Source organism: Bombina bombina, chromosome 3, assembly GCF_027579735.1.
Source record: "Bombina bombina isolate aBomBom1 chromosome 3, aBomBom1.pri, whole genome shotgun sequence".
In the NCBI taxonomy this organism is placed as follows: domain Eukaryota; kingdom Metazoa; phylum Chordata; class Amphibia; order Anura; family Bombinatoridae; genus Bombina; species Bombina bombina.
The window spans coordinates 1,202,690,288-1,202,705,247 of record NC_069501.1 but is presented as its reverse complement, the minus strand read 5'-3'; the positions used below and the strand labels follow the sequence as shown (position 1 = coordinate 1,202,705,247).

Sequence of the window (14,960 nt, the reverse complement as noted above, 5' to 3'; positions counted from 1 at the left end):
AGAGAAAAACCTGCTCAAAGTACTGAAGACTTTTTAGAATTTTTGCTTTCACTTTGTTAGAAATAGGGCCTTTTTTTTATCTTCCTTTGAAAACTACTGTAAATATTTTTTTCAGCATAAAAAGAGCTTTCATTGGATGACAATTTCAACTAGCTATATACAGGTGGCCCTCGTTTTGCGCCAGTTCAATTAGCGCCGTTTCAGAATAACGCCCTTCATTTTCAGTCATGTGACTGCTATTGAAAAGCACTGAAAAGCAGCACATTGATTAAAATAAGGGCAGGCCAGTAGGTGGAGCTGTCCGATTGTGTTGCAGCAAAGATATGCAAGCCAAGCAGGCTGAAATTAATCAGTGTGAACAGATCAGATCAGAGCTATCGAGCAGTTTCAAAGCAACAAGATCTAGCACCTGTGATGGAAACTTCCCTTTCTTCTTCTATCCCAGCTGCTTGAGGTGAGGGTGCCTATAAATCAGTCCAGACTGGAATGCATAGAATAGCTGCAGACCCAATATTAGCTAAAAGTGTATGCTACTGTTTCAATGCAGATACCTTTTTGTAGAAAAATGCAAGTAAAAAATGTTTTTGTTCATTAAACTTAGTTTGATGATGCATTCTGTGTTGTGTGATTATTTTATTAGGTTTATAATGCTGTTTAGCATTTATAGTCTTCATTTCAAAGCTTTAAAAATAATGTATTATAGGTTACTTATGTCAATTTTGAGAGGGGCCTGGAACCTAACTCCCAAACTTCCCATTGACTTACATTGTAAACGGTTTCTATTTACAACCATTCCTTCTGGAACCTAACCCCGGCGTAAATTGAGGGCTACCTGTATTCATAGAATTAGGAAATGATTAAAATTACCAAAAGAAAAAAAACAATAAAAAGATTAATTATCACATTCCATGAAAACCTGTAGCTTTCTCAATGTAAAAAAAAATAATCTCAAAATGTGTTCAAATTTGCTCCCCAACTATAAATATTTTCAAAGTAGACAACCCAAGATACTGATTTAGGCCCATTTTAGTATATGTCATGCCACCATTTGTCCATCAAATGCTGTCATATTTTTTTTTACTTTTTCGCAAACTTTGGGATTCTCACTGAAATGATTTACACACAACTAGTGCAGTCATAAGACAAATGGTTGTAAATGCTTCTCTGGGATCCTATTTGTTCAGAAATAGCATATATGTATGGCTTTGAAATCGGCTTTTGTAATTAGAAAGCCACTAATTGCAGCTTCGGACTACACTTCTGAAATTACAAAGCTGTTAAGTATTTGCTCTAGTGTAGGGATTACCCTCCCACAGCTCTCTTTTCTCCTCCCCCCACTGGTAATTACCATCTTAGATACTAGCAGTCTGCCAGAATGCAGTTTAGTGTTTTTTCCCTATTTTTTTAAGATATATATTTTTTTTTATTATTTTCTGTAGTGTTGGGACCCATGCTCAAACTCCCTCCCACCTCCCTGATCCTCCGCAAACAGCTCTCTAACCCTCCATCTCTCATTGTTCCCAGCCATCTTTATTACTGGCAGCCAGTCTCCCACCAGCACCACTGCAAGATCATTGTAGATAGTGACACTGTCTGTAATGATTGGCTATCTTGCTTCATAAGGTAAGGGAGCATGATCAGTGCTCAATTTCCTTCTGCCCCCTGGTTGCAGCTCCCCCTGCCAAAGCTGACGTAGGTACTACGTCAACGCAATACGCTGTGCAAAGTATTATGTGACATTGTACCTACATCAAAGAGGTGCAAAGATTAATATTTTTTAGGCACAGAAATAATTTTTTATATATAAATTATGCTCTTTCATGTGCATGATAGAATGTAAACTCCATTTAAGCAAGTAGACATACAGTTTGTGATGGTTGTAGGGTGATGCACTCTCAGTTATGCCAACTGTCTTAATTATGCCATAACCAATGTGGTACACAGGATAAGGACAGAGGCAAAGATAGAAATTGAGTGATTATTTATTAATGTTATTATTATTATTATAAATAATAATAATTGGCTATCTATCTATCTATCTATCTATCTATCTATCTATCTATCTATCTATCTATCTATCTATCTAGCTATCTAAATAAGTGTGTGGGTTGGGATTAAGGGGGCAGCATATTTCCTTGTGCCTTGGGCAGCATACAATCTAAGGGCTAGATTACAAGTGGAGCCCTAATTTATCGCAAATTTGCCCGTTTGCAGGCACGCCATAAATAACCAGCCATAAGTGCTTATAAAATGTAATTGTTTTTTCTTTTTCTTAAATAGCAGGAAACAATTTACTAATATGTGTTATTTTATTCTATTGCCAGTAACATTTTTTCATCTTAATATGTGGAGAGTCCACGGCTTCATTCATTACTTGTAGAAAATATAGAACCTGGCCACCAGGAGGAGGCAAAGACACCCCAGCCAAAGGCTTAAATACCTCCACCACTCCCCTCATCCCCCAGTCATTCTATCTCTACGCTCGCTAAGCGCACCACTATCCCACTCGAGGATAGTTTTAAGGAGCCAATGGATAAAAAATTAGAGACCCTGTTAAGAAAGATGTTTTAGCACACGGGATTCTTATTTTAGCGGTGGCGGGAGCCGCTACCTATTGGTGTGACTCTCTATCAGATATGATCGAGGCGAAAACTCCCCTCGATGAGATACAGGAAAGAATTAAGGCCCTGAGGGTAGCTAATTCGTTTATCTGTGATGCAAATATGCAGATTATTCGCTTGAATGCTAAGACATCAGGATTTTCTGTTCTGGCCCGGAGGGCTCTGTGGTTGAAGTCGTGGTCTGCTGACATGATGTCCAAATCTAGATTACTCTCCCTTCCATTTAAGGGGAAGGTTATTTTCGGTCCAGGCCTGGACTCTATCATATCCACGGTCACGGGGGGCAAGGGTGCCTTTCTACCGCAGGATAAGAAGAATAAGACTGAGGGTCCTAATTTTCGTCCCTTTCGTTCAGACAAGTCTTAACGACAACAGCCTGCCGCAAAGCCAGAGCAGTCCAAGGCATCTTGGAAACTTCTCAGTCTTGGAATAAAGCCAAGCAGAACAAGAAGCCCGCTGAGACAAAATTGACATGAAGGGGCGGCCCCCGATCCATCTCTGGATCGCGTAGGGGGCAGACTATCTCTTTTCGCGGAGGCTTGGATGAGAAACATGCAGGATACTTGGGTTCTGGAAGTCATTGACCAGAGTTACAGGATAGGTTTCAAATCTCACCCTCCCAGGGGCAGATTCCTCTTGTCAAATCTACTGTCAAAACCAGAGAAACGAGATGCCTTTCTACAGTGCGTGAGGGATCTCTCCTCTCTAGGAGTAATTGTACCAGTACCTCTAGCAGAAAGAGGTCAAGGGTTCTATTCAAACCTTTTCGTGTTCCCAAAGAAGGATGGTACATTTCGCCCGATTCTAGACCTAAAGTGCTTAAACAAGTTTCTGTCTGTCCCATCGTTCAAGATGGAGACAATAAGGTCTATTCTGCCCTTAGTTCAAGAAGGACAGTTCATGACTACGATAGATTTGAAGGACGCTTACCTTCATGTGTCAATACCCAAGGATCACTTCAAGTTCCTAAGATTCGTCTTTCTGGACCAGCACTTCCAGTTTATAGCTCTTCCCTTCAGTCTGGCTACTGCTCCAAGACTCTTTATAAAGGTTCTGGGAGCTCTGCTCGCGGTGGCGAGATCCAAAGGTATTGCAGTAGCGCCTTATCTGGAGGAAATCCTGGTCCAGGCTCCATCCTGCTGGCTGGCAGAGGACCATTCGAGAGCTCTTCTAATTCTTCTTCAATCTTATGGATGGAAAATAAACTCAGGAAAGAGTTCTCTGGTTCCCAGTACCTGGGCACGATAATAGACTCCATATCCATGAAGATATTCCTGACAGACCAGAGACGTTGCAAAATTGCCTCCAGCTGTCTTGCCCTTCAGACCTCCTCAAGGCCATCTGTGACCCGGTGTATGGAGGTGATGGGGCTCATGTTATCCAGCATAGATGTCATTTCATATGCCAGATTCCATCTCAGACCTCTTCAGTTGTGCATGCTGAGGCAATGGAACGGCAATCACTCAGATCTATCCAAACAGATTTCTCTGAACAACCGGTCGAGAGAATCCCTCTCTTGGTGGCTCTGTCCAGATCGGCTGTTCCAGGGGACATCCTTCTTGAGACCATCCTGGGAGATTGTGACTATGGACGTGAGCCTCTCAGGATGGGGAGCTGTTTGGGGTGCCAGGAAGGCACAGGGCAGGTGGAATCAAGAGGAGTCGGTTCTTCCGATCAACATCCTTGGCCCCTCCTGGGTTCGTCCCAGTTCATCAAATTTCAGTCGGACAATATTACCTCGGTGGCTAACATCAACCATCAGGGGGAACGAGAAGCTCCCTAGCCATGAGGGAAGTATCTCAGATTCTGGAATGGGTCGGAGACCCACAACTGTTCGCTGTCAGCGATCCACATTCTGGGTGTGGACAACTGGGAAGCGGATTTTCTCAGCAGACAATCGTTTCATCCGGGGGAATGGTCTCTTCATCTGAGGTGTTTGCAGAGATTTGCAACATATGGGGGACACAGGAGATAGATCTTATGGCATCCAGACTCAACTTCAAGCTACCCAGATACGGGTCGCGGTCCAGGGATCCCTAGGCAGAACTGATAGAAGCCTTAGCAGTATCTTGGGGGTTCAACCTAGTCTACATATTTCCACCGTTACCACTTCTACCTCGAGTAGTGGCCTGCATCAAGCAGGAGCAAGCTTTGACTATTCTGATTGCTCTGTCATGGCCACAAAGGATGTTGTTTGCGGATCTGGTGGGGATGTCATTGTCTCCTCCATGGAGGTTACCCTGTCGCAGAGATCTGCTGGTACATGGTCCTTTTGTGCATCAAAATCTAGATTCTCTGAGGCTGACTGTGTGGAGATTGAATGCTTAGTCCTAGCCAAGAGAGGGTTTTCTGAGAGTGTGATTGATACTCTCATTCAAGCCAGGAAGCTGGTCACCCAATGGGTCTATCATAAGGTGTGGAGGACCTACTTATTCTGGTGTGAGGCTCATGGGTATCCCTGGCATAAGGTCAAGGTATCCAGGATCCTTTCCTTCCTCCAGGATGGTTTGGAGAAGGGACTTGTCGTCTGTTCCTTAAAGGGACAGATTTCGGCTCTATCTGTGTTGTTACACAAGAAGCTTGCTGAGCTTCCTGATATTCAGTCATTTGTTTAGGCTCTGTCTAGAATCAGGTCTGTGTTTAGACATTCCACTCCTGCTTGGAGTTTTGCAGAGGGCTCAGTTTGAGCCCATGCATTTGATTGACATTAAATTACTGTCTTGGAAGGTTCTTTTTTTACTGGCTATTGCTTTGACACGCAGAGTCTCTGAGATGGCGGCCTTGCAATGTGAGCCTCCTTACCTAGTTTTTCATGCTGATAAGACTGTTCTTCACACTGGGTTGGGTTTTCTCCCTAAGGTTCTTTCTGATTGCAAAATCAATCAGGAGATTGTGGTTCCTTCCTTGTGTCCTAATCCTTCCTCTTTGAAGGAACGGTTACTTCATAATTTGGATGTGGTTTGAGCTTTGAAATTCTATCTTCAGGCTACGAAGGATTTCAGACAGACTTCAGCATTGTTTGTTGTTTATTCGGGGAAGCACAAAGGGCAGAAGGCTTCTTCCACTTACCTATCTTTTTGGCTGAGAAGCATGATTTGTTTGGCTTATGAGACAGCGGGACATAAGCCTCCTCAGAGGATTACGGCTCACTCAACTAGAGCTGTGGCTTTTCTTGGGCCTTCAAGAATGAGGCCTCTATGTATCAGATTTGTAAGGCTACCTGGTCCTCCTTACATACTTTTTTAAAGTTTTACAAATTTGATGTTTTTGCTTCGGCAGAAGCAGCTTTTGGGAGAAAAGTCTTGCAGGCTGTGGTGCCCTCAGAATAGGGTCTACCTCTCTTTTACCCTCCCGTTTTTTTCATTCAGTGTCCTCTAGAGCTTGGGTATTTGTTTGCCACAAGTAATGAATGAAGCTGTGGTCTCTCCTCATATTAAGATGGAAAACATAAATTATGCTTACCTGATAATTTAATTTCCATCTGTATGAGAAGAGTCCACGGCCCCCGCCCGGTTCTCCGTTGGGTGGACCTAAATTTCTTTTGTTTTTCTTCTGGCACCATTTATACCCTGATATTTCTCCTACTGTTCCTTGTTCCCTCGGCAGAATTACTGGGGGATGAGAGGAGTGTGGGAGGTATTTGGCTGGGGTGTCTTTGCCTCCCCCTGGTGGCCAGGTTCTGTATTTCCCACAAGTAATGAATGAAGCTGTGGACTCTCCTCATACAGATTGAAATGAAATTATCAGGTAAGCATAATTTATGTTTTTTGGCTTATTCAAGAAATATACATTTATAACTAAACACAAAGAAATGCAATTTTAAAGCTATATGTCTTGTAATTCTTGCTTTAGATCAATGCTACAATAATCTATAGCACTGGCACACTGAGCACGTACAGTATCTCGCAATCCTCCTACACTGTCAGATAAGTCAAATTACTAACACATGTAGTCCCATGACAGATTCCCTTTGGCTATTAAGTAAGAGTGTGCTACAGCCATAGAATATGTCATATAAAATAAATTGTTTGCCTGTATGACTTCACCTTATCACCATCTGTTTTTCCCACAAGAAAAAAAATATATTTTTCAGATTTGCTTTTAAATATTGCTGAATATTTATTGTTTCTTATTTTCTTGTGCAACAGACAGCAAGAATGTTTTTTCCATTTGTAAAAAGAAAAGTTAAAGGGACAGTAAACACCTTGAGAATTTTATAGAAAATGTTTACTTATGCTTAAAGGGACAGCGTACACCAATTTTCACATTACTGCATTTAATAGACATTACTATAAAGAAGAATATCCACAGATACTGATATAAAAAATCCAGTATAAAACCTTTTAAAAACTTACTTAGAAGCTCCCAATTTAGCAATTTTGATGAGGTTAGGTTGGGACATCCAGTGAAAGGGGCTGGGAAAACAATAAGAGCTGACACTCCCCCCTTCCCTGCATATGAAAAGATAGATAACTTAAACTGGAGCCAGCAGGAGTCTGTAAACAAATATATACATCTGACACTGTGGGGCTTGGTTAGGAGTCTGAAAATCAGCACTGTTATTAAAAAATAAGCAAAACTATAGCTTTTTTTAAAAAAAAAACAAAACCTGTATGGGCTATATAAATGGATCATCTACAAAACATTCATGCAAAGAAAAATCTAGTGTACAATGTCCCTTTAATGAAACAACCTTTCAATATATTTTCATTATTTGTTTTGTCCCTTATTCATGCAAGTAAGCACTGAAGATTGAGCAATTTCTCATTCCCATAAATGGAAATGCATCGGCTGACTTATCAAGGCTAACTCTATTACATAGCTGTACCCAAATGTCTTTATCAGATAATAACTGCAAAACAATGTACTTAACACTTTTAACTAGCCTGTGGACTAAAGCCTCGTTCTGCTCCTCCAAATAAGACAAATGGTGGGTGGAGTTTGGCTTTTGAAAAATCATTGCATTAAAAAGAATGTTAATTTGTTTAAAACATGTTAAGACTTGGCTGATATGTTATTCTATAGCAACACAACAGAAATGTCTTGTATTTACAAGTTGTTTACTGTCCCTTTAAAGGGCTACTGTAATCAAAATGTAATAACAAAATCAGTCATCTGTATGTGAGAGCAACATCTAAATGTGTTGAATTTGTTATTTGGGGGGGGGGGTAAAATATGTGAATTAAAAGCTGTTTAAACTGAAATTATACAGTTGTATCAGTTGTGCACTTCCTATTAATGCTCATTGGCTAACAGGTACTTCTTATTAATGCTCATTGGCCAACAGGTACTTCCTATTAATGCTCATTGGCTAACAGGTACTTCCTACTAATACACATTGGCTGATATGTTCTTCCTACTAATGCTCATTCCTATAAGTTCTTACTACTCATTCTTATTGGCTGATATATACTAATGATACTATTCTAGTATGCAAAGCACTTTGGGGAATAAATTATCAGCATGTTTAAATGAGGTTCTTTCAAATGTTTAATAAAAAACATTTTTGAGTACAATGGCCTTTTAATTTTATTTTAACAGAGTTCTTCATTAATAGGAATTTTTATAATTAAATTAAAAGGGATAAACTTTACAATTGGAATATAATCTACCACTTTGCTATTCTTGAGAATGAAGCTCTTCAGGTCACAGAGCTTGCAATTTGATTTATTATGGAATTAACTCACTCAACTCACTTAGGGCTAGCTTACAAGTGGAGCCCTAAATTATCGTGGGCACGCAATAATTAATCAGACATTACAAATGGCTGGTTATTGCTACCGCAAGCTTAAGGTAGCAATTAGCGCTTATAAAATTAACCAGAAATCAGATCCGATTGGAGCCTATAGAAGCACACTCTCAAGAGTGCAATGCTTCCCAGCAATGTGAATGCAAGCAATATGCTTTTGTAACATACAAGGGTTACCAATGTAACATGATATTACTGAGCAATATGCTTTTGTAACATACAAGGGTTAACAATGTAACATGATATTACTGAGCAATATGCTTTTGTAACATACAAGGGTTAACAATGTAACATGATATTACTGAGCAATATGCTTTTGTAACATACAAGGGTTAACAATGTAACATGATATTACTGAGCAATATGCTTTTGTAACGTACAAGGGTTAACAATGTAACATGATATTACTGAGCAATATGCTTTTGTGACATACAAGGGTTACAAATGTAACATGATATTACTGAGCAATATGCTTTTGTAACATACAAGGGTTAACAATGTAACATGATATTACTGAGCAATATGCTTTTGTCACATACAAGGGTTACCAATGTAACATGATATTACTGAGCAATATGCTTTTGTGACATACAAGGGTTAACAATGTAACATGATATTACTGAGCAATATGCTTTTGTCACATACAAGGGTTACAAATGTAACATGATATTACTGAACAATATGCTTTTGTAACATACAAGGGTTACCAATGTAACATGATATTACTGAGCAATATGCTTTTGTAACATACAAGGGTTACCAATGTAACATGATATTACTGAGCAATATGCTTTTGTAACATACAAGGGTTACCAATGTAACATGATATTACTGAGCAATATGCTTTTGTAACATACAAGGGTTAACAATGTAACATGATATTACTGAGCAATATGCTTTTGTAGCATACAAGGGTTACCAATGTAACATGATATTACTGAACAATATGCTTTTGTGACATACAAGGGTTACCAATGTAACATGATATTACTGAGCAATATGCTTTTGTGACATACAAGGGTTACAAATGTAACATGATATTACTGAGCAATATGCTTTTGTGACATACAAGGGTTACCAATGTAACATGATATTACTGAGCAATATGCTTTTGTGACATACAAGGGTTACCAATGTAACATGTTATTACTGATCAATATGCTTTTGTAACATACAAGGGTTACTAATGTAACATGATATTACTGAGCAATATGCTTTTGTGACATGCAAGGGTTACCAATGTAACATGATATTACTGAGCAATATGCTTTTGTGACATACAAGGGTTACTAATGTAACATGATATTACTGAGCAATATGCTTTTGTAACATACAAGGGTTACCAATGTAACATGATATTACTGAGCAATATGCTTTTGTAACATACAAGGGTTACTAATGTAACATGATATTACTGAACAATATGCTTTTGTGACATACAAGGGTTACCAATGTAACATGATATTACTGAGCAATATGCTTTTGTGACATACAAGGGTTACTAATGTAACATGATATTACTGAGCAATATGCTTTTGTAACATACAAGGGTTACTAATATAACATGATATTACTGAGCAATATGCTTTTGTGACATACAAGGGTTACAAATGTAACATGATATTACTGAGCAATATGCTTATGTGACATACAAGGGTTACTAATGTATACATTAGTTATATATGTTGTATATAAATACCTGGCGATACCTTAGGCAGCTCTGTCACCATAAGCACAATAATGAAGTTCTGGGCCATTTGTGCTATTTTATTACAATGACCAATCAATCACACAGTTGTTTCTTCCAAGAGATTATATGTGCTTGTGTTGTATTAGTGCACGTGTATCATGTGCATTACTGCTCAGCATATTGTCTTATCTTTGGTTTTACAGGTGTCAGCTGTATGATAGCAGTTAGATCATTTGTAATTATATACAGATTAAGATACCTCGTTGTCTGTCCCCACATCCAACAGCACAGGAAGGCACTGATGTGGGTGAACACCTCCGCAGGCAGTGTATAGGGCAAGTTTTCCTACAGGTATTCCCATTCCATAGCTTCCAAGGTCCCCCAAGCCCAAGATGCGCTCTCCATCTGTAACTACAATGGCCTGTGAATAGAGAAGAAAAACTGATGAGGAGGATTGGGATTGTTATGTGCAGCTAGAAAAAGTACCAGTAAATACAGTAGATTTGCATAATCAACAAATGATTGATAAAAAGACAATGCAATAGCACTTAGTCTTAATTTCAAATGAGTAGTAGATTTTTTTCTGACAAATTTAAAAACTATCGCCTAGATTAAGAGTTTTGTCGGTAAGGCTGTGCGGTGCTAACGAGCAGTTTTCCCTCACCGCTCACTTACAGTAACGCTGGTATTACGGGTTTTTAGAAACCTGGCGTTAGCTGCAAAAAAGTGAGCGTAGAGCAAAATTTAGCTCCACATCTCACCTCAATACCAGCGCTGCTTACGTTAGCGGTGAGCAGGTAAAATGTGCTCGTGCACGATTTCCCCATAGGAATCAATGGGGGAGAGCCGGCTGAAAAAAAACCTAACACCTGCAAAAAAGCAGCGTAAAGCTCCTAACGCAGCCCCATTGATTCCTATGGGGAAATACTTTTTATGTCTACACCTAACACCCTAACATGAACCCCGAGTCTAAACACCCTTAATCTTACACTTATTAACCCCTAATCTGCCGCCCCCGACATCGCCGACACCTGCATTATATTATTAACCCCAAATTTGCTGTCCCCAGCATCGCCGAACTCTACATTATATTTATTAACCCCTAATCTGCCACCACCAATGTCGCCGCCACTATATTAAATTTATTAACCCCTAAATCTAACCCTAACACCCCCCTAACTTAAGTATAATTTAAATAAATCTAAATAAAATAACTATCATTAACTAAATTATTCCTATTTAAAACTAAATACTTACCTATAAAATAAACCCTAAGATAGCTACAATATAACTAATAGTTACATTGTAGCTATCTTAGGTTGTTTTTTTTTATTTTACAGGCAACTTTGTATTTATTTTAACTAGGTACAATAGTTATTAAATAGTTATTAACTATTTAATAGCTACCTAGTTAAAATAAATTTACCTGTAAAATAAATCCTAACCTAAGTTACAATTACACCTAACACTACACTATAATTAAATGAATTACCTAAACTAACTACAATTTAAAAAAGTATGAAACCCCCCCCCCACTAAATTACAGAAAATAATAAAATAATTACAAGTTTTTTAAACTATTTACACCTAATCTAATTCCCCTAATAAAATAAAAAAGCCCCCCCAAAATAATAAAAAGCCCTACCCTATACTAAATTACAAATAGCCCTTAAAAGGGCCTATTGCGTGGCATTGACCCAAAGTAATCAGCTCTATTACCTGTAATAAAAAATACAATACCCCCCAACATTAAAACCCACCACCCACACACCCAACCCTACTCTAAAACCCACCCAATCCCCCCTTAATAAAACCTAACACTAAACCCATGAAGATCACCCTACCTTGAGAATTCTTCACCCAGCCGGGCCGAAGTCCTCAACAAAGCCGGGCGAAGTGGTCCTCCAGACGGGCAGAAGTCTTCATCGAAGCCGGCCAGAAGAGGTCCTCCAGACAGGCAGTAGTCTTCATCCAGGCGGCATCTTCTATCTTCATCCATCCGGCGCGGAGCAGGTCCATCTTCAAGACATCCGACGCGGAGCATCCTCTTCCAACGAAGTCCAACTGAATAATGAAGGTTCCTTTAAATGACGTCATCCAAGATGGCGTCCCTTGAATTCTGATTGGCTGATAGAATTCTATCAGCCAATCGGAATTAAGGTAGAAAAAATCCTATTGGCTGATCCAATCAGCCAATAGGATTGAACTTCAATCCTATTGGCTGATCCAATCAGCCAATAGGATTTTTTCTACCTTAATTCCGATTGGCTGATAGAATTCTATCAGCCAATCGGAATTCAATAGGAATAATTTAGTGAATGATAGTAATTTTATTTAGATTTATTTAAATTATATTTAAGTTAGGGGGGTGTTAGGGTTAGGCTTAGATTTAGGGGTTAATAAATTTAATATAGTGGTGGCGACGTTGGGGGCCGCAGATTAGGGGTTAATAAAATTTAACTAGTGTTTGCGATGCGGGAGGGCGGAGGTTTAGGGGTTAATAAATATTTTATAGTGGCGGCGATGTCCGGTTCGGGAGATTACGGGTTAAAATATTTTTTTTTTAGTGTTTGCGATGTGGGGGGGGGGCTCGGTTTAGGGGTTAATAAGTAGTTTATGGGTGTTAGTGTACTTTTTAGCACTTTAGTTAAGAGTCTTATGTTACGGCGTTAGCCCATAAAACTCTTAACTACTGACTTTTAAATGCGGTACCAGTCTTGACAGGAGAGGCTGTACCGCTCACTTTTTTGAAGACTCGTAATACCTGGCGTTATGCAAGTCCCATTGAAAATATAGGATACGCAATTTATGTAAGTGGATTTGCGGTATTAACGAGTCTGGCCAAAAAAGTGAGCGGTACACCTGTACCTTCAAGACTCGTAATACCAGCGTTAGGAAAAAAGCAGCGTTGGGACCTCTCAACGCTGCTTTTTAAGGCTAACACAAGACTCGTAATCTAGGTGTATGTCTATTTCCACTCCTCCTGTATCATGTGACAGCCATCAGCCAATCACAAATGCATATACGTATAGTCTGTGAGTTCTTGCACATGCTCAGTAGGAGCTAGTGACTCAAAAAGTGTAAATATAAAGACTGTGCATATTTCGTTAATGGAAGTAAATTGGAAAGTTGTTTAAAATTGCATCCTCTGAATCATGAAAGTTTAATTTTGACTTGAGTGTCCCTTTAACCCCTTAATGACAACTGACGTACCAGGTACGTCATGCATTAACTAACAGTTAATGACAATGGACGTACCTGGTACGTCAGTTGTCTAAGAGAGTGCTGGAAGCGATCGCAATCGCTTCCAGCAGCTCTCAGGGTATTGCAGTGATGCCTCCATATGGAGGCATCCTGCAATACCATTTAGAAGACTCCGATGCAGAGAGAGCCACTCTGTGGCCCTCTCTGCACCGGTAGCGATGGTGCCGGTTCGTTGGTGGGTGGGAGCTTAACAGGGAGGCGGGTGGGCGGCCCATCGCTACCCGGCATCCGGTTCCTAGAAGTGCAATGTGCACGCCGGGTGCCGGGAGCGTGCGCGCGTGCGCATTAGCTGGCACTGACACTGACACCAATGAGGAGGGAAGAGGGGGGGGGGGGGAAATATATTTTTTAAAAATAATATAAAAGGATCTGGGAGGGGGAGGGGGATAGGGGTATTGTGGGGGGCTGCTACACTACAGAAAAAATAAAAAAAAGCAAAAGAACAAAAAACACGTGTTTTTGGGGCAAATTGGGTACTGGCAGACAGCTGCCAGTACCCAAGATGGCCGCAATTAGATAGGGGAGAGGGTTAGAGAGCTGGGGGGGGGATCATGGAGGTTGGGGCTAAGGCAGGAGTCCATCACAGCTAAAATATTTTATTTTTTTTATAAAAAAAAAAACAACTCCTTTTATTTAGTACTGGCAGACTTTCTGCCAGTACTTAAGATGGCGGGGACATTTGTGGGGTGGGGGAGGGAAGAGAGCTGTTTGGGAGGGATCAGGGGGTGGGATGTGTCAGGTGGGAGGCTGATCTCTACCCTAAAGCTAAAATTAACCCTGCAAGCTCCCTACAACCTACCTAATTAACCCCTTCACTGCTGGGCATAATTTACGTGTGGTGCGCAGCAGCATTTAGCGGCCTTCTAATTACCAAAAATCAGTGCCAAAGCCATATAAGTCTGCTATTTCTGAACAAAGGGGATCCCAAAGAAGCTTTTACAACAATTTGTGCCATAATAGCACAAGCTGTTTGTAAATAATTTCAGTGAGAAACCTAAAATTGTGAAAAATGTAAAGTTTATTTTTTATTTGCTCGCATTTGGCGGTGAAATGGTGGCATAAAATATACCAAAATGTGCCTAGATCAATACTTTGGGTTGTCTTCTAACAAAAAATATATACATGTCAAGGGATATTCAGGTATTCCTGACAGATATCAGGGTTCCAATGTAACTAGCGCTAATTTTGAAAAAAAGTGGTTTGGAAATAGCGAAGTGCTACTTGTATTTATGGCCCTATAACTTGCAAAAAAAGCTAAGAACATGTAAACATTGGGTATTTCTAAACTCAGGACAAAATTTAGAAACTATTTAGCATGGGTGTTTTTTGGTGATTGTAGATGTGTAACAGATTTTGGGGGTCAAAGTTAGAAAAAGTGTGTTTTTTTCCATTTTTTCCTCATATTTTATTATTTTTTTTGTAGTAAATTATAAGATATGATGAAAATAATGGTATCTTTAGAAAGCCCATTTAATGGCGAGAAAAACGGTATATAATATGTGTGGGTACAGTAAATGAGTAAGAGGAAAATTACAGCTAAACACAAACACAGCAGAAATGTAAAAATAGCCATTGTCATTAAGGGTAAGAAAATTGAAAAATGGTCCGGTCATTAAGGGGTTAAAGGGAAATTAAA

General features: G+C 39.6%; 1 protein-coding gene across 3 annotated transcripts in view; it reads right to left on the bottom strand.

The window, feature by feature from the left end:
- ME3 (malic enzyme 3) overlaps positions 1 to 14,960 on the bottom strand; it is a 439,608-nt gene that overhangs the window by 183,906 nt on the left and 240,742 nt on the right. For all 3 annotated transcript variants that reach the window (XM_053708640.1, XM_053708639.1, XM_053708641.1), the window contains exon 6: positions 10,320 to 10,481. In XM_053708640.1, coding sequence (XP_053564615.1) covers positions 10,320 to 10,481 — 162 coding nt within the window. The remainder of the gene's footprint in view (positions 1 to 10,319; positions 10,482 to 14,960) is intronic.